The 20,195-nt window shown below is 45.7% G+C and overlaps 1 protein-coding gene across 1 annotated transcript in view; it reads left to right on the plus strand.

Moving 5' to 3' along the window:
* The first annotated feature begins 483 nt into the window (after window positions 1-483).
* Window positions 484-20,195, plus strand: part of alpk3a (alpha-kinase 3a) — a 66,864-nt gene continuing 47,152 nt past the window's right edge. Inside the window, exons 1-2 of the mRNA XM_048617027.1 lie at window positions 484-617; window positions 8,345-8,466. Coding sequence (XP_048472984.1) covers window positions 484-617; window positions 8,345-8,466 — 256 coding nt within the window. The remainder of the gene's footprint in view (window positions 618-8,344; window positions 8,467-20,195) is intronic.

A 20,195-nucleotide genomic window follows, 5' to 3' on the forward strand; every position in this document is an offset into this window, starting at 1 on the left:
CAAAGGAGGCAAAACGGTGCATCAGAGAGATAGCCTTCCGAAAGGTCGCGGGTCTATTTTTAAACGCATTTCGTCCTGCTATAACTTTGCACCCAATCTACTTGTTAACAAGCAGATAATTTGCAGATTCCTAAAATTTGCAAAAAGCATTGATTTATAAAGAGGAGTTGGGATTGACAATTGCAATGTCAACTCCTTACACACTACAAATTATTGGCGTCCTTTTTCAATATATTTAATTGGAGAGTGGCAGGAATTAATGTCACTTTTAATGTTTAAACTTCCTTCAAAAGCAGCCGAGAGACCGTAAGGACTGGACTTTGTGGATTGACCCGGGGGAAGCTGCGTTGGATTGAAGACTTCCCTAAGAGTGGAGCTGGACTTTGGAGTTAGTTTCTGTGCCGGGGGATCCGAGTTTTGGAAGGAAAGGGAAGGGAGATTGTGTGATCCTCTATGTCTAATAAGGAGGTGACCAACAGCAGAATGAGTTCCAAGCGGACGGTACGCTCCTATTCCGCCAACGGCCGCTATTCTCTGGACATCAAGGAAGATGATGAGCCTCCTGCCAGGGGGGAGGCCAGCCGTAACTACTTCCTCAATGTTCGACCTGAGAACAGGTGAGAAAGAAAAGGGGGGAAAACAAAAGCTACCGTCTATTCCTCCGGAGGTTACTCAGCCCCTCTAACCTAGCCCTCCATTCAGTTCCAACTCCTGAAATAACAAATTGGAAGGGGTTAAACCACCCTTCCAAATGGGGATCCCCTAACAGAAGTGAGAAAGGGCCAACATGTAGAATAGACATTTTTCAAATCAAGACAACATTTCCGGAGATAATGGAAGACTGCAACAACTGTGGTGCCCACTGGTCTGTAGTGTGCCAGCAGGCAGTGCAAACTCCATCTGAACAGACTTAGTGTGGATGTAACTGTGAAAGAGGGGCAGAGAGTCAGGCACTAGGACCCCCCACCCACCTCCACAGTCTGGGCCTAGTCCATTAGTCCATTCGGTTCCTTCTCTGATGGCACATCTGCCTGTTTCACCCCATCGACCCACTTTGGACCCTTCATGGCCCGTATTCCTCAACACCCACCCACCCCAACCATTCCACCACCACCTTCCTGTTTAGCAATAATTTATCAGTATCAGCTTGGAAATGTTCAACGACACTCTGCTTCCCACACCCCCCCCCCCCAGCCATTTCTGGGGGAGGAGAAGGTAGTTGGAGGCAGTTTTGTTTATTCCTTCACTGGACGTGACCATCTCTGGCTGGAGCAGCATTTCTTGCCCATCCCTAGTTGCCCTTGAGAATGTGGTGGTGAGCTGCCTTCCTGAACACTGCAATCTATACAATTGATGCTGGATGGTCATGTTTTGGGAATTTGGGTTCGAACCCACCTGGGCAGATGGTGGAATTTGAATTAAATAAAGCAAATCTGGGATTAGGAGTCTAATATGAAACCATTGATTGTTAGGAAAAACCCACCTGGTTCACTCTCATCCTTGTTGGAGGAAAATCTGTTGTCCTTACCTGGTCTGGCCTACATGTGACTCCAGACCCTCAGCAATGTGGGTGACTCTTAACAATTAAGGACAGGCAATAAATGCTAGCCCAGCAAGTGACACCCACATCTCGTGAATGAATTAAAAAACAGTCACAATATCCTTAGTTGGGGGGTAGTTCCAGGATTTTGACCCAGCCACAGTGAAGGAATGATGATACATTTCCAAGTCAGGACGGTCAATGGCTTGGAGGGGAACTTGCAGATGGTGGTGTTCCCATATATCTGCTGCCCTTATCCTCCTGGATGGAGGTGGACGTGGGTTTGGAAGGTGCTGTCTAAGGATTTTTGGTGAATCTCTGCAGTGTATCTTGTAGATAGTACACACTGCTGCTATTGAGCCTCGGTGGTGGAGGGAGTGAATGCTTGTAGATGTGGTACCAGTCAAGCCGGCTGCTTTGTCTTGGATGGTGTCAAGCTCCTAGAGTGTTGTTGGAGCTGAGTGGGGAATGTTCCATCACACTAGTGCGAGTCAAGACCACCACCACATAACAGTGCATCTATTCTCAGCCTGAACTCTAGGGGTACAGCAGCTAATGAGGGTGGAGGTAGGGGGTAGTTGGGCTTGCCAGTCTTGGGCAGTGATGACTGAGGGAGCTAGCAGGTAAGCTGCTGGGAATGGTCAGGAATCTGTGCAAATACCTCAAAAAAAAATACAGCGTTGTGGAGAAAAGGCAGGAGAATTGGCACAAGGTCATGACACTAATTCAGAGAGTCAGTTTGCACACAATGGGCCAAATTCCTAACCATAACAAATTCACTGATTCTGTGAAGCCGGATTTACCCCTGAACTCAGTTGGGGTGGGTGGAGGGGAGAGTTATTTTGAGACTTTTCCAGAGGTTGAGGGGTGGCCTTATAAAATCAAGAGGGACATGGATAGGGTGAATAGTCAAGGTCTTTTTTTTCCAGGTTAGGGGAGTCCAAAGCTAGAGGGCATAGGTTTAAGGTTTAAAAGGGACCTAAGGGGCAACTTTTTCACACAGAAAACCCATCTGATTCATTAATATCCTGGCCTACATGTCATCCCAGCCATTTCTTCACTCAGCAGAAAGAGAGCCTGTGGAACTCTCTACAACAGGAGGCTGGGACACTGAGTGTAATCAGGAAAGAGATTGGTTGTTTTTAAGGTATTCAAGGCATTGAGGGGTATGGGGAGAAAATAGGAATATGGCATTAAGATAAAGGATCAGCCATGATCATACTGAATAGCGAAACAGGCTTGAAGGGTTGAATGGCCTTCTCCTGTTCCTACTTTCTATGTCTCTGACCCACAGTAATGTTCAGTTGACTGCTCTATGAAATGGCTGAGGAAGCCGTTCAGTTCCAAGGTAATTAGGGATAGGCACTATACTACCTCGCCAACAATGCCCATGGAATCAGTGCTGGGTCCACTGTTGTTTGCCATTTATATAAATGATCTGGATAAGAATATAGGAGGCACAGCTGGTAAGTTTGCAGATGATACCAACATTGGTAGTGTAATGGAGAGTGAAGAAGGTTATCTAAGATTACAAAGAGATCTTGATCAATTGGGTCAATGGGCTGAGGAGTGGCAGGTGGAGTTTAATTAGTATAACTGTAAGATATTGCATTTTGTTACAACAAACAAGGGCAGGACTTATACAATTAATGGTAGGGCCTTGGGTGGTGTAATAGAATAGCTAGAACTAGGTACGTGAACACAGTGACCTGTCCTTCCCATGTATTATTTCACACACTTGCACTGTTCCTGTTTGTCTTCTCACAATTCACAAGAACTATTGAGGCAAAGTAAGGTTCTCTGTCTCCCATATGCTTGGTAATCCTAGGAGCAGAGAGGCTGGGAAACATTCTTTCATTCTTTATCATTGAAAAACCTTTTCAGCGATTGGAAATCTCAACTGGAATGCCTCATTTCTGAAGAAGGGTCTAGGCCCAAAACGTCAGCCTTCCTGCTCCTCTGATGCTGCTTGGCCTGCTGTGTTCATCCAGCTCTACACCTTGTTATCTCTGGAATGCCTTAAGCTGTTTTTTGAAGGAAAGCCTAATGCTGTTAGCTCTTTTTATGATTACCATAACACAGCCCCTCCCCTCCAACTTCTCTAGGAGTTCTTTCTTGCTGTGACCTTTCCATGGCTTTAAGATGTTTCCCTATAATGGGTGTACCAAATCTCAGGCAATAGTTCAGCAGCAAACAAGTTTGAAGTTGGAAGTTGACTTGACAGTAGGAGCAGAGGGTGGTGGTAGAGGGTTGCTTTTTGGACTGGAGGCCTGTGACCAGCGATGTGCCACAAGGATAGGTGCTAGGTCCACTGCTTTTTGTCATTTATATAAATGATTTGGATGTGAATATAGAAAGTATGGTTGGTAAGTCTGCAGATGACACCAAAATAGGTGGTATAGTACAGTGAAGAAGATTATCTCAAAGTACAATGGGAACTTGATTAGATGGGCCAATGGGCCGAGGAGTGGCCAATGGAGTTTAATTTAGATAAATATGAGGTGTTGCACTTTGGTAAGGCCAACCAGGCGGGACTTACAATGTTAATGGTAGGGCCTTGTGGAGTGTTGCTGAACAAAGAGAATTCAGAGTGCAGGTGCATAGTACATTGAAAGTGGTGTCACAGGTAGACAGGATGATGAAGAAGGCATTTAACGTGCCTGCCTTCATTGGTCAGAACATTGAATATAGGAGTTGGGATGTCATGTTGTAGATGTACAGGACATTGGTTAGGCCACTTTTAAAATTCTGCATACATTCATGGTTGCCTTTCTATAGCATGGATGTTTTTAAACTTGAGAGGGTGCTGAAAAGATTTACAAGCATGTTGCTGGGACTGGAGGGTTTGAGCTAGAAGGAGAGGCTGAATAGGCTGGGGCTATTTTCCCTGGAGTGTTGGAGGCTGAGGGGTGACCTAATAGATGTTTATAAAATCATGAGGGGCATGTATAGAGTCAAGCCAAGGTCTTTTCCCTGGGGTGGGGGAGTCCAAAACTGGAGGGCATATGTTTAAGATTTAAAAAGGACCTTAGGGTTAACTTTTTCACACAGAGACTGGTGCATGTATGGAATAAGCTACCAGAGGAAGTGGAGGAGACTGGTACAATTACAATATTTAAAAGGCATCTGGATGGATGTGTGAATAGGAAGGGTTTAGAAGAATGCTGACAAATGGGACTAGGTCAGATTGGGGTGTCTGGTCGGCATGGATGAGTTGGGCTCTTGAGTCTGTTTCCATGCTGTATGACTCTATGACCCTATAATTTTGTACCCTAACATTTAAAGATCGATGCACTTCTCCCCAATAATCCTTCATTTTCTAGAGTTTTGGTGTTTGAATATTTTTCCTTTCATATTTCTTCCCTCCCAGAATGTAGCCTTGACATTGTAATAGTCATTGACTCAGCCATTCCAATAACTGAGTTGTCACTTTGCGCTATCTCTCTTTGTTCTGATGTCATCAGTAAACATCGATATTACTCTTCATGTTATATTGAGATCCATTGATTACACTGAGAATCCATCGATATATCACTCTTCCTGAGTTTAGGTAGTTGAAATAATGTGGAGGAAGATAAAGAGGCCATGTGACCCACCAGCAGTTACAGCCACCAGTCAAAAAACTCTAGCCCGAGACTTGCTTTACACTCCCCTGTCTGTGTGACTGTATTTCCTTTAAAATGGCCTAGTTTCCTTTTCATTACTTGTCTCTACCTTTTCACCTATAATTGATTTCCTCAAAATGTCAGTTAAGTTCATCTGTCTTATAACAATAAGATGGTGATGTTCTCTCATTAAATCTTTCCAAGTGTTCACGCGGCTCATTTGAGGCGACCTGGTTTATGGTTCATCCTTTCACCTTTTGTACAGGGGACAACATTTTTAACCCCTCTCAAAACCCATGTGAAGGATAAAATACTACCCCTCTCTTTTTCTTTCCACATGCTGTCCCTTCCTTCAGCTGTCCTTGTAGAAAAGTCGGCCCTAGGAACAGGAGGAGGCCATTCAGCCATTTCCACCATTCGATATGATCATGGTCAATCCTGTATCTCAATGCCATGTTTCTGCTTCCTCTCCATTACCCTTGATGCCTTTAATGTCTAAAAATGTAACAATTTCTTTTTCGAATATATTCAGAGACTTGGTCTCCACAGTCTTCTGTGGTAGAGAAGTTTATGGGACCACTACCCTCTGAGTGAAGAAATATTTCCTCATAGAGTCATAAAGTCATAGAGCTGTACAGCATGGAAACAGACCCTTCGGTCCAACTTGTCCATGCCGACCAGATAGCCTAAATAAATCTAGTTCCATTTGCCAGCATTTGGCCCATATCCCTCTAAACCCTTCCTATTTAATATATGCATCCAGATGAAGTTTAAATGTTGTAATTGTACCAGCCTCCACCACTTCCTCTGGCAGCTCATTCCATACACATACCACCCTCTGCATGATAAAGTTGCCCCTTAGGTCCCTTTTACATCTTTCCCCTTTCAACTTCAGCCTATGCCCTCTAGTTTTGGACTCTCCCACCCTGGGGAAAAGACCTTTTCTATTCAGCCTACCCATGCCCCTCATGATTTTATAAAACTTTATAAGGTCACCCCTCACCATAGGAAGGGAGACCAACACTGCACACAGTACTCCAGACGTGGCCTCAACAAGGTCCTGGATAACTGAAGTAAGACATTCATTTGTGAACACAAATAGTCTTAATTAATTTGCAGCACAGAAACACACTGTTCAGTTCAGCAGATTTATAGTGTGTTTATGCTCCACATGCACCTTCTCCCATCACCTAATCGCTTCAGCATCCTTGTCTGTTCTCTATTAACCTTATCCTCTTCAATACCTCTGCATTATGCACCTTAACTACCCCTGAAGGAGCCAGATTCCAAATTTTACCAGTTCTCTGGCTAAATATAACAGTTGTCAATACTTCCTTTTATTTTCACAGTCTTTTATTCCCAGACTCCTTAATCTCTCTTTATTTTTCATTTCTGCACTTACTCCACCCCTCTCTTGTAGCCCCTGCATTTGACAAAAAAATGTTTGAACGCGCTCTCTATCTGTCTTTGTGTGTGTGTGTGCTGTGTGTGCCTGTCTTTGTGTGAGTGTGTCTGTCTGTCTTTGTGTGTGTGTGTGTGTGTGTGGTAATTTCATGTTATATGTTATATTGACTCAGCTACATTTGCTGTCAGTAGTGTCTCACTGGTGATGCTATGGCTTTGGGTTCACAAAGTTTTGGGTTCAAATCTCACTCTCGGGTCTGAGCACATCAATCAAGGCGAATGCTCCAGTACAGTACTGAGGCAGTGCAGCACTCCCTGAGGTGCCCTCTGATGGATGGAGTGTGAGACTGGGATCTCTTGGGCTTAGTAAGAGATCCCGAGGCATTATTTTGAAGAAAGGAAGGGATAGTTACTGACTAATATTTATCCCTTAACATTATGTAGCCATTAGCGCAGCTCTCTGCAGGATCGAGCTGCATGCAAATTTTTATTTACTCATGGGATTGAAGCATCAATGGCTAGACCAGCATTTATTGCCCATCATTAATTAGATAAGAGTTAGCCACATTGCTGTGGGTCTGGAGTTACATACAGACCAGACTGGGTAAGGATGACAGATTTCCCTCTCTAAAAGGTGTTTTAATGGACCACATGGTTTTTTATTAATGAGGTGCCGAGGAGTCAATTAGTTTTTACAGAAACCACCACACCCCTTCAACAGGATCACACAGATCTCCATTATTCCTCACAATCTGATTAAAATGCAGCCTGTTATTATTTTTCATCTGTTTCACAATCTGAATTTGTCCTTATTTTATTCTCCCACGGGTTAGAGGCATCATTAGCTGGGCCAGCATTTATTGCCCATCCCTAATGAGCGAAGAGTTCGCCACATTGCCATGGGTCTGGAGTTACATCCACCCCAGATTGGGTAAGGGTGATAGATTTCCCTCTCTAAAGGGCATTAATGAACCATTTATTGCCTGTCCCTAGTTCCTTTGATCTGGTTTGATTTATTGAAGTCACATGTACCTAAGTACCGTGAAAAGCTTTGTTTTGCGAAAAGTACAGGCAGATCATAATAAACAAGGGCATACAGATCATAGGGTGCTTAGACAGAGTGAGGAATATAGGTTACACTGCACAAGCAATGCGTAAAGCAAGATCAACATTATTTGAAGTTAGAAGGTTGCCCATGAGAAGGTGGTGGTGAGCTGCCCTGTTGAATTTCTGCAGTCCATGTGCTGCAGAGAGGGAATTCCAAGATTTTGACCCAGCGGCACTGAAGGAATGGCAATGTATTTCCAAGTCAGAATGGTGAGTGACTTGGAGGGGACTGTGCATGTGCTTGCACCTGCTGCCCTTGCATTTCCAGAGGTCACAGGTTTGAAAGGTGTTGTCAAAGGAGCCGTGATGAGTTGCTGTAGTGCACCTTATAGATGGTACACACTGCTGCCCCTATGTATCAGTGGTGGAGGGAGTGAATGTTGAAGGTGGTGAATGGGGTGTCAATCAAGTGGGCTGCTTTGTCTGGATGGTGTTGGGTTTTTGGAATCTGTAAGTAACAAGAAGTGTGGAATTCTTATTACAAGTTTCACTGACATAAGAAATATTGTTATCTCTTTATTACACCCTCACAGTGACAGGAATTGTCCCTATGTATATTGGAGATTGGCTGCAACATGACCCATGTTCAGTTCTGATAAATTTTGATTTGGATTTTAACTGTGCAGAATAGGGTTAAATACGGTTTCACCCTGATACCTTGAGCATTGTTGGTCGTCTTTTCTTTTAGGCAAACGTTTTGTAACATCATCGCTCAGATAACTGAAGAGACCCAGCCAGGATTTGAAACCACATTGAAGTCCCGTGCGGTATCTGAGGATACTGATGTGAAGTTTACCTGCACAGTTACAGGTAACCATTCATTTCTCGACTGATGTGACGACTGACTGGTTTTGTGTGTGAATGGCTGGCTGTTTTATCACCAGAATGTTACTCATGTAACTCAGACCCTGTCATGGTGGACTCCGAATGTGGAGACACAGGTTTAGTGATCATCTTGAGAGCGAGTCTCCCCAGGACAAAGTCCAGACGTGAACCATTCAGAAGCCATCAGCCTGCAGTACTCCAGAGGGAGATCCTAGTTCGGATTTCAGTGTCGAGCAAAGGCTAGAATCTTCCATAGCTAGTCAGGAGACCAAGTTGGAATCTTAGTCTCCCTGGATTTGGAGGTAGATTGGTAGAGCTTTTGGCTTGCATTTATCACCGTTAAACTTCATGGAATGCCCAAATGGAACCCCAAGTAGTAACAAAAATACTAATCACTAGCTTTGCTCAAGGGCCCATGTTGGCTTTGGCTTGTCGATGTTAACTGACAAATACCCCACATTCCCGCTCACTTCAGATTTTGTACACATTCCCTGGTACTTTATGACTTGGCAAGATGCCTCAGCGCAATTGAGGTCCCAGGACTATATTGGTACATGATTAGGATGGGGCTGTACAAATCGTCAGGAGTTCACCATCGGTTTCCAATCCTCAGCGTCAGATACATGTGCACAACATGGAGAAGGGGAATCATTAGTAGAGAGTTCACAGGGGAGGCGATGGCCTCGTGGTATTATTGCTAGGCTATTAGTCCAGAGGCCCAGGTAACGTTCTGGGGATCTGGGTTTGAATCCTGCCACACGTGGAATTTGAATTCAGTAAACAAAAAAATTTGGAATTAAGAGTCTAATCATGACCATGAATCCGTTGTTGATTGTCAGAAAATCCCATCTGGTTCACTGAAGCCGACACAACGTGGAGCTGGAGGAACACAGCAGGTCAGGCAGCATCAGAAGAGCAGGAAAGTTGACATTTCAGGTCAGGACCTTTCTTCAGAACTTCTTGAGTCCCGACCTGAGGCCTTCAGCTCCACGCTGTGTTGACTCTGATTCCAGCATTCTGCAGTTCTTGGTATCATCTGGTTCACTAATGTCCTTTAGGGAAGGAAACTGCCATCTTTATCCAGTCTGGCCTACATGTGACCCCAGACCCACTGCAATGTGGGTGACTGTCAACTGCCCTCTGGGCAATAAATGCTGGTCTTACCAGCGATCCACATCCCACGAATGAATTAGAAAATAGCCGGAGATTCTAGGAAGATGCTGGATGATGAGAGAGTTGCTGAAAGACAATTTGTAGCCATTTCTGAAAGATGTGATGGATTTCTGTCCAAAAACTTGGCTCAGTAGTTAGTTAGAAAGTATCTTTCCCTAACTATGTTGTGGCAATGTGACTGGATTTGTAATTCACAGGCTCAGGGTAACGGCCCAGTGATACAATGTTTAAATCCCACCAAAGCATCCAGCGAAATTGAGGTTTAATTTATGAATAAATGTGGGCTTGAAAGCTAATCTCAGGAAACCCTAATCGATTGATTAAAAACCATCTGGTCTCTTGTGTCCTTTGAGAAACTGTCATTGGGCACATGGCCACATGGGAATCTGGACATGCAGTAACTTCAGTGCAAATTCCATGGGGAGCGGGGTATTGTTGGCAGGGCCACCATTTGTTACCCATCCCTAACTGCCCTTGAACTAAGAGGTTTGTTGACCCATCCCAGAGGGCAGTTAAGAGTCAACCACCTCACTGTGAGTCTGAAGTCACATGTAGGTCAGACCGGGTAAGGTTGACAGATTTCCCTCCGTGAAGGACATTCGCCAATCAGATGGGTTTTTACGATAATTGACAATAGTCGCATGGTCCCAATCGCAGTGACTAGTTTCCAATTCCAGGTTTTTATTAATAGAATTTAAATCCACCAGCAGCTGCACAGGGATTCAACCCACGAGCACCAAGAATTAGTCTGGGCCTTTGGATTACCGTCTTAGTGATGTTACCACAACACTGCAGCCCTCAGTAAACAGAGTCAACTTTTAACTGTTCTCAGAATGGCCCGAGCAAGCCAGTCAATTGAAGAGCATTGCTCTTCACTTCAGTGGGCAGTACACACCGGCATTGCCAACAATGCCCATCCCACTAATGAATAAAGTGAAATGTTTGGACCTCATTCCAGCCAGAGGCTGATAGGACTACCATGTAGATCCGAGTGAGATCACTTAGGTCAGGTGTATGTGTGTGTATGTGTGTGTGTGTGTGTGTGTGTGTGTGTGTGTGTGTGTGGGGTTAGGTGAGTGTGTATGTGGGTGACTGAGGGAGTGTGGGTGTGTTAGTGAATAAGGGAGAGTGTGGGCATGTGAGGCAGTGTGAGTATGGGCACGTGAGCGAGTGTGGGTGTGTGGGACTGTGTGAGAGTGAGGGAGTGTGTGAGTGCGTGCAGGATGGGTGTGTGCTGTACACTCCCAGAATAAGGATACACTTGCTCACACCAGGACCCTGTGCGTGGAGGCCTTCAGTGTGGAAGAGGATTTTGCATTGCAGCTTTCACTCATATGATAGACTTGGAAACTGTCCCATTCTGATTGGCTGATAGAAGAGCTTCTGAAGGATTTACAGATTGAGAGTCAGCCCAGTTGACCACTTTGTAATGCACCTTCTGTGGTCATCAGATCCTGAGGTAGGACTTCAACCCAGGACACATGTCCCAGAGGTAGGAACACTACCCAGTGAGCCACATGGCTCTGTGGAGCTTGTGTAATTGTATAGGGAGCCCCTTAAGGCAGCTGGGTGGGAAATGGAGAGAATTGTTGATTGATGCATGCTGCTTGGGATAGACCTGGGGTTTGCTCTGAGCCTAACACTAACCAAACAAAGAATTCCCTCACATTTGTGTGAGATCACCAGAATATAACAGTCAATTTTTGAGAGTCAAATCTTAATTTTGCTTGAGGTGGGTCAGGGAGTGTGCAGTATCTGTACACATCCTTTTCTGCCAAGTCCTGCTGCTTGCTCTCACCTGATTGTATGAGAAAAAGTTAAAGCTGCTCAAGGATTTATCACTCTTGGTTCTTCCTAAATCAGGTCAAATGAGATCATGAGCGGCCTACTCAGGAAGGCCAGGTTACTGTAGCAACATGTGCATGTTCCTACAGGCTGCACATTCTGGAGCGACAGGGTCATTCCCATCGCATCACTGACCAGTTATCTCTTCCGCTGTTACTGCCTGACATTGGTGTATGTTGTCAGGACTCACAAGTTGGTACTCAACCAGTTTGGCCCCATGATGAATGCAGCCCTTTTGACCATCAGGGCCTGAGGTGGGTCTCGAACCCAGATGGTTTGACTCCAAAGCAGAGGTATTGCCCACTGTGACCTGAGGCCTCTGCCCAGGTTATGTGTAGGCCCAGCCTGAAAGAGGTACCTGAAATCACAGGCTCTGGTGCTGCTCTGGATTTGGGCTCCCAATCTGAGGGGACAACTCTCCCCCTCTGACCACCCACCCTCCCGCAGAGCCCTGGGCCCCTGGTTATACACGCCCCCCAACATCCCGTCTCTCTCCCAGCCCTATTTGTCACATAGTTCAGGTCCACAATAAAGAATGTATATGATGAACGATATATTTATTGGTGGCTGCAATGTAGGAATGGTGTATTGGTTAGTAATTCTTTTAATATTTTAATCCAATATTACCCTTCCTTTAGTATCTGGTCTGTGACTTCCCTGCTGAATTTCATTGTCCATTTTTTGTTTCTATGAATGAACATATTTCTAACCTGATTTCTGAGTCGGTATACGAATGATTTGGGGTTGTCAGTTAGCTCAGTTGGCTGGACAGTGGTCTGCCATTGCAGAGTATTATCCAACAGCAGGGAATCACTTCCTGCCCTGGCTGAGGTTAGTACAAAGGATTCTCCTTCTCAACGTCTCCCCTTCCCTGAGGTTAAACCCCCTCCCTCCCGACTCATCTCTCTCTCTCTAATGAGAAAGCAGGCCTATGGTCCAGTCAAATGGTGACTTTATTGAATGTTTCAATGTAAATCACACTGTAATTCAGCTTCATGTGACTTTTGGCTGCACCTGTTCTGGACATGGAAGTCCATTCCAGTTAGAAATTTGAAATTGTTTGAGTTCCTAATCAAGCTCCCTGCAAAGTTACCGTCACTGTCTGCATCCGTGTCTCTCTGTGTATGTCTGTGTCTCTCTCTCTCTGTCCATGTCTCTTTATGTCTGTGTCTGTCTGCATCTGTGTCTCTCTGTGTGTGTCTGTGTCTCTCTGTGTCTGTCCGTGTCTCTCAGTGTGTCCATGTCTCTCTGTGTGTGTCTGTGTCTCTCTCTCTCTGTGTCCAAGTCTCTCTCTGTGTCTGTGTCTCTCAGTGTGTTCATGACTCTCTGTGTGTGCCTGTGTCTCTCTCTCTCCCTGTGTCTAAGTCTCTCTCTGTGTCTGTGTCTCTCAGTGTATTCATATCTCACTGTGTGTGTCTGTGTCTCTCTGTGTCCATGTCTCTCTCTGTGTCCATGTCTCTCTTAGTGTGTCCGTGTCTGTGTGTGTGTGCCTGTGTCTCTCTCTCTGTGTCCATGTCTCTCTGTGTGTTTGTGTCTCTCTTTGTGCCCGTGTCTCTCTCAGTGTGTCCACATCTGTCTGTGTCTGTGTCTCGCCCTGTCTGTCTGTATCTCTGTGTGTCCATGTTGTTCTGTCTATGCCCGTGTCTCTCTGTGCCCATGTCTCTCTGTGTGTGCATGTCTCTGTCTGTATCTGAGTCTGTCTCTGTGTCCGTGTCTCTTTATGTCTGCATCTGTCTGTTTCCGTGTCTCTCTGCGTGTCCATGTCTCTCTCTCTGTGTCTGTGTCTGTTTATGTCCATGTCTGTCTGTTTCTGTGTCTCTCTGTGTGTCTGTGTCTCTCTATGTCCATGTCTCTGTCTCTCTGCGTCCGTGTCTCTGCGTCCGTGTCTCTTTGTCTGTGTGTCTGTCTCTCTGTGTCCATGTCTCTCTCTCTGTGTCTGTGTCTCTCTGTGTCCGTAGCTGTGCGAGTGTAGAATACAGACTCCAATCTGTCTGTTCACTCTTGTGAGGCTGACGGAAGATAACTTTATGAGGAAAGAACTTAAATTTGTATAGCACCATAAACTGCTTTAAGACATCCAGAACAGCATGATAGCCAATGAAATGCATTTAGCTGCGTCGATGTAATGAAACAGCAGCCAAGTTGTGCACAGAAAGCCCCTTCAACTAGCAGATATATAACTGTATGAACCCCCTTCAGGTGTTCACAGCTGTTTGGACAGAGATGAAATTACATTTCTCAGGACCCTTTTATAACCTCAGCACGTACCTGTCAGTGTTAGAAAGGCAGGTCTTTCACACAGTTAACCTAGAAAATATCTTTGAATCAACCTGTTCTGGAATGTTATTACACAGATCTGGGGTAGGTGGGACTTTAACCTAGGTCTCCTAGCTCAGGGGGAGGGACACTACCGCTGTACCCACAGCGACAGCAGGTGATGCTGATTAGATTTGGTATTAGCAGGGTGATTAAAAAATAAGGAAAAGAAAAGAGATGGAGTCCATAGTGTCCCTGTCTCTGAGCTAGGAGGCCTGGGTTTAAATCCCGAGGTATCATATCATCAATGAACAGGTTGATGAGAAAATAAAATCTCAACTGAATCAGGGCCACACTCAAACAGAACAATACTCCATGGGATAAGTGGAAAATCCAGTTCTTCCACCAATACCCTTGTAGAGAGGTGGGCACCACAGGGGCTGGAGTGCATTCTCTCCCCCTCTAATTCCATCAAAACCATCTGTCCTTCCCTTCCCATCTGTTATTGTCGCACTGCCTCCTGGTGAGCAGTACTTGTAACTTGTTAAATGGTTTAGTGACATGGGTGATTCAGAGACAACAAGGTGCAGGGCTGGATGAACACAGCAGGCCAAGCAGCATCATAGGAGCAGATTCAGACCTGGTTTTATTTAAAGTTAAAGGAGCTGGGTTCTTTCTGATCATGGTGTCCATCAATAGGTTTAGGCAGCAAACTGTGAAGGGGTCATAGCTCCTGACTTCCGAGGTTACATTCGTGTCCCTGAAGAGGGAATGCATAGTGTCCATCAGTACCCTCAAGGTGTTTGGAGAGAGGTGGGCACGGCAGGGACTGGAGTGCCTTATCTCCTCCTCCAAATCCATTTCGATTTATCGCCTCTCTGCTTCCTTCCCTTTACTGATTTTTAAATGTTGTTAGTGTTTGTAATTGGGTGATTGGCTAATTACACGGCTGGGTTTATTGATGGAAAATGATTGATTATTTCCCAATGGGGCTGACTTCTGGGATCCAGTAAGGAAAAGGTGGAAACTGTTGTTTGTGCTAAACTGTGGTTTTACAACAAAAATCTCTTCAATCTCTGAAAGTCTTTTGCTGCCCAGTTCAGTGTGACTTTGCAGGTCCTCACGGTCAGTTCTGTTGGAATATTAACCAGAACACCAGTAGGACGCCCCCCTGTTTTTGTTTGAAATCGGGCCATGGGGATCTTGATATACAGGGATCTTGACCTCTTCCCAAAAGCCCCCGTTTCTGATAGTGCCGCCTAACTGATCCACTTGGTCCCTGATGTGAGCAAATAGCCCCCTGACTTACAGAGGCAGAGATCAGCCAGAGATCAATCAGAATGTAGTTGGGAAATAAAATGGGTTAATTCAGTGAAAACGCTTTGCTAGATTGGTGTTATAGAGCCACAGAGGTGTACAGCACGGAAACAGACCCTTCGGTCCAACTCGTCCATGCTGACCAGATATCCTAGATAAATCTAGTTCCATTTACCAGCATTTGGCCCATATCCCTGTAAACCCTTCCTATTCATGTACGCATCCAGATGCCTTTTAAATGTTGTAATTGTACCAGCCTCCACCACTTCCTCTGGCAGCACATTCCATACACGCACCACCCTCTGTGTGAAAAAGTTATCCCGTTGGTGCTTTTTAAATCTTTCCCCTCCTACCTTAGTATGAGTTTCAGACTCCCCCACCCTGGAGAAAAGATCTTGCCTATTCACCCTATCCAAGCCCCTCATGATTTTATAAACCTCTGTATGGTCACCCCTCAGCCTACTACACTCCAGGAAAAATAGCCCCAGCATATTCAGTCTCTCCCTATAGCTCAAACCCTCCAACCCTGGGAACATCCTTGTAAATCTTTTCTGAACTCCTTCAAGTTTCACAACATCCTTCCTGTAGCAGGGAGACACAGAGCATGATGTGATCACTTAAGCAGATGGTTGACGAAGTGACCGTTTATATTTAACAGGGACCATATTTATACAGTTTCAGTCTGGGAGGATGGTTACTCAGACATTTTATTATTTGGGGATGGGTGTGTTTCTAATAAGCTGCTGTGGAACAGACTCACAAAGTGCTATAAAGCTCAGGAGCCATGGAGTATTATTTGCGTCTGAAAGATTAGTAAGAGCAAGAATGCAGCTCCAATAAACAGCTGGAGCTGTTTTTGAGACCCTGTAATGTCCCTGGTTTCAGTTTACAGTTTTGTACAGCAGTTAAGATGCTGTCACACTATGGTTCAATGTTATTTTTGGAATAAACCATATGACATGTGTGCGCAGGGACGAAACATGCAGAGGCCCATCAGCTGGTACAAGTTGTTGTTATTGTCGTTTGCAAGATCATTTGGATGACCCACCCCTACAACCCACCCTGAAGCTGTTTGCTGAAATCCCCAGTTAGAGAACCGGCCAGAGTGCGTGTGTCCGAGAAATGAACAATCAGTGCAGTAAGGCCGTGACCACAAAGCAGAGGGTGTGTGGTGCTGCATTTCTCTTTATCCTGATGTCACCCAGCCACATGGGGTAGAAAGTCGCTCAGGGTATCCTTTGGGAGAGCTGCCTAACCCCCCCCCACCATCTGAAAAGGAAGACTCTGCAGGATTGTGGTGGTGGGATGGACTCTCAGTGAATCAGAGAGCTGGCACACACACGATGGGCAGAACAGCCTCCTTCTGCACTCTCACCATTCTGCGATTCTTCCTCTCCTGCTGTTCCTCTGCCCAGGCTGTGGGGGGCACTGAATATTCCACTCCATGTCGCCAATACCCAGTTTTGAACCTCAATGGGGGGGTGTGTGAGGAGCACATCCCACCCACTGGTTAACGTTGAGTATGACAGCCCTCCCTCTTGTGAGTTTAAATCAGATAGATCCCTCTGTGTTCCAGTGTTCCATGGTTTCACGTTAACAGGGCTATTGGGTTGTCTCTGCGATGAGGTCAGGGAACTCAGTGTAGGAGGAGCACTACCACCTTGGAGATACCTGCCATGGCTGGATTGGTCAGCGCTATCGTCACTGGTTAGTTGGAGAATGAGAAGGATCTTATCAAAGTCTATAAAATTCTAACAGGATTACACAGGGTCAATGCAGCAAGAATGTTCCCAATGACTGCGGGTGGGGTGGGGGTTACAGTTTAAGGATTGTGGGGTTGGTTATTTAGGACCAAGAGAAAGAGAAATGTCTTCACTGAGAGAGTGGTGACCCTGTGGAAATCTCTGCCACAGAAAGTGGTTGAGGCCAAAGCATTGAATGGAGTTAGAGATAGTTTGTGGGGCTGAAGGGATCAAAGGGTATGAGGGTGAAAGTGGGAACAGGATATGAGTTGGATGATCAGCCATGATTATATTGGATGGTGGAGCAGGCTCAAAGGGCCAAATGGCCCGCTCCTGCTCCTGTTTCTTGTGTTCATATGTTGGATAGCTCTGTGATTGCTTTGCACAGACATCTTCGTATCCTCCTGGACCAGCAGCAGGGTGAACCCTCCCTTCTACTGAGTGTATCGGCTGTACCCTACAGAGTAAGCGGATTGTTGGATGGTCCATATCAAATTTCTATAAAACAGTCAGCAGAGAGAGGAGTAGAATTAATACTTCAGGCCCTCCAGAATCGTCATGAATAGTTGCTGTACCTTTATAGTTCAATGGGTCTGGCTCGCGATGATTATGAAATAAAAATGTTGTAGTTACATTTCCATTTCCAGAAGCATTTCAAGGTACAAAAAGAATCAAGAGCATGTTGTGATCTCGTGGGATCCGGTGTAAGAGCAGTCCATTTATGATTGATTATCTCTTGGCCAGGCACTTGAGGAAACCTTTCATTTGTGTTTGTGAATAGAACGTACCTCCTCGGAGGGAGAGAGTGTATTGCACAGCGAGGAGGCTTCGCCCCCTTCAGTGTGGATGTCTCAGTGCAATGCTGCCATTTACATGTTTCTCCCTGCGCGAGTACAGCCCTCTCCCCAAAGCCCAGACAGAATCTGGTAGGTCTGGGGAGGACCTGGTCTTCCAGATGTGTGCAAATGTTTCCCAGCTGAGGCCATGCAGCTTCCTTTGTGATATTCCACATAACCCCCTCCCCCCGCCAGTTCGCATATTGAGACTGGACCTCACACAGGGAAGGTTCACTTGGCTGATCCCAGGGATAGACAGACTGCCTTTTGAGGAGAGATTGAGTAGGTTGGGCTTGTACTCAGTGGAGTTTAGAAGAATGAGAGGAGACTTTATTGAAACATTACAAGCTTCTTATAGATTTGACAGGGTAAATGCAGAGAGGCTGTTTCCCCTCGTGGGAGACCCTAGGACCAGAGCGCATCATCTCAGCGTAAGGGGTCACCCAGCTGGGATAGACATGAGGAGGAATTTCTTCTTCCGGAGGGGAGTGAATCTGTGGAATTCTTTACCATAGGGGCTAGGTCATTAAATATATTCAAGGCTGAGTTAGACAGGTTTTTAATCAGTGAGGGAATCTCTGGTTATAAGGTAAAGGCAGGAGAGTGGAGTTGAGGATTATCAGATCAGTCATGATCTCATTGAATGGCGGAGCAGACTCAATGGGCCGAATGGTCTACTCCTGCTCCTGTGTCTTATGGTTTTACAGTTCCCCCCGACCCAATGGGTGTGTTGAGGGGGAGCGGCACATCAAATAGATTGGGTGCTAAGTCAGACCACCTTCCCACCCAGCACCAAGCTCACTCCCTAATTCACCGAGTGGCAGTGAGTACCACCTCACTGTGGTGTGCCCACATCTAAATAAACCCAACGACAGGTTTATTAACCAGGGCAGTCTGCTGCTCGTGCCACAGCACCCAGCAGACGCACCTCAGCGATGAGGCCTCTAGCACATTTACAAACAGTGGGACCCGCCCCGACTTTGGAAGTGGAGAATTGAGGGGCACAGCTGGAAGGCATGAGCTGGCCGTTCGGTGTGACACAGTGTTCTGTATCCTGGCCCAGGATGACTGAGTCATAAAGAGGCCTGCTGCTGGAGCTCCACGCCTGAGTTATTATACCTTACACTGGGCAGTTGTACCTGTGCTCACGTTGCTCAGAGCACTCACTTTACAAACAGTCACACTGCTGTTATATGGGAGCACCCCAGCACTTCACAGGGCCTCAAACGATGACTGTAGTCAGACAAGAGTATCCAGGCCATTCTTAGAGGCGGTCTAGCCCCTTCTGTGCCTCCCCCAGTAAAGTGCCCTGTGGAATGATGGGAGGTGGGTCATGACTGATCTCTTCTAATATCTCCATGAGCGTCAGTCACCACCGTATCAAATTACTGAGTCCGCCAGAGAACCTTCCTGCTACAATCAGGAGAGGAGGGTTCTCTGCTCCCCTCTTTGTAGACTGCTCTCAGTCAGTCAGGATGAATGTTTCTAACGTGCAGTCTCATACTTCACTTAAATTTAATTAATCAGATCAAAAATGGCAGAGAACCGATTCCAGTCCTTTCCAGGGTGAGAGACCGTGGTGTTTTATTACTTAATATTACCCCACCAACAACGATAATACACAGCATCGAGCTCCTGCGCACTAAGAGCTTACGAAGAGTTTGCAGTAATGGGAGGGGTGTCCATACAGATAGGGAGGTAAAGGCAACTGTTGTGACAAATCTTAAGGGCCCTGCTGATTTCTGGGAATGAAAAGACCTGAGTCCAACAGTTGTTCTGTTGTTTTGTTTCTTTGGCAGTTTGTAGATATTGAGTTTTCAGTGAATTTTCCGGAGTTGCTTTTTCACTGGTGCTGGCTTTTTGGGATTTGAGATTGAGACTGAGAGAGGAGAGCTTCCAATCTCCTTGCTGTTATCAGTCCACATTGTTTTCTGTCTTTGCTTAAGGGCTGTTGTTGGCACACTGTATACTTTTACAGATTCTGGTGACTGTGTCATCATTTCATTTCAAACTGGTTAGCTGTGAGGTTGTAGACTTGCTCGCCGAGCCAATGGGTTTAGTTACGAATGTTTCATCATCTGCTGGGTAACATTGTCAGTGCACCTCAGGTGAAGCACCAGTGTTCTGTCCTGCTTGTTATTTATGTGCCTCGGTTTGCTGGGGTGGTTGCTATTGCTTCCGGTTCTGTTTCTCATGATTTGTACGCAGGGGCTAGTTCAGTTTGTTTGTTGATGGAGTTCCAGTTAGAATACCAGGCCTTCAGGAATTCCCTGGTGTGTCTCTGTTTGGCTTGTGCAATTATGGATGTGTTGTCCCAGTTGAATTTGTGTCCCTCTTTGTCTGTGTATAGTGAGACAAGTGAGAATTGGCCGTGTCTGTTGGTGGCTAGTTGGTGTTCATGTATCTGTTTTGTCAGTTTTCTCCCGGTTTGGCCTGTGTAGTGCCTATGGGATCCTTTATGTTCATCAGTAGCTGTCGTAGGGCGTTGGTATGTGGGCTACTCTGATACCTCGGGGTTACTCTACTCAGACCAGATACTCTGATA

Source organism: Rhincodon typus, chromosome 36 (assembly GCF_021869965.1).
Source record: "Rhincodon typus isolate 14 chromosome 36, sRhiTyp1.1, whole genome shotgun sequence".
NCBI classification, from domain to species: domain Eukaryota; kingdom Metazoa; phylum Chordata; class Chondrichthyes; order Orectolobiformes; family Rhincodontidae; genus Rhincodon; species Rhincodon typus.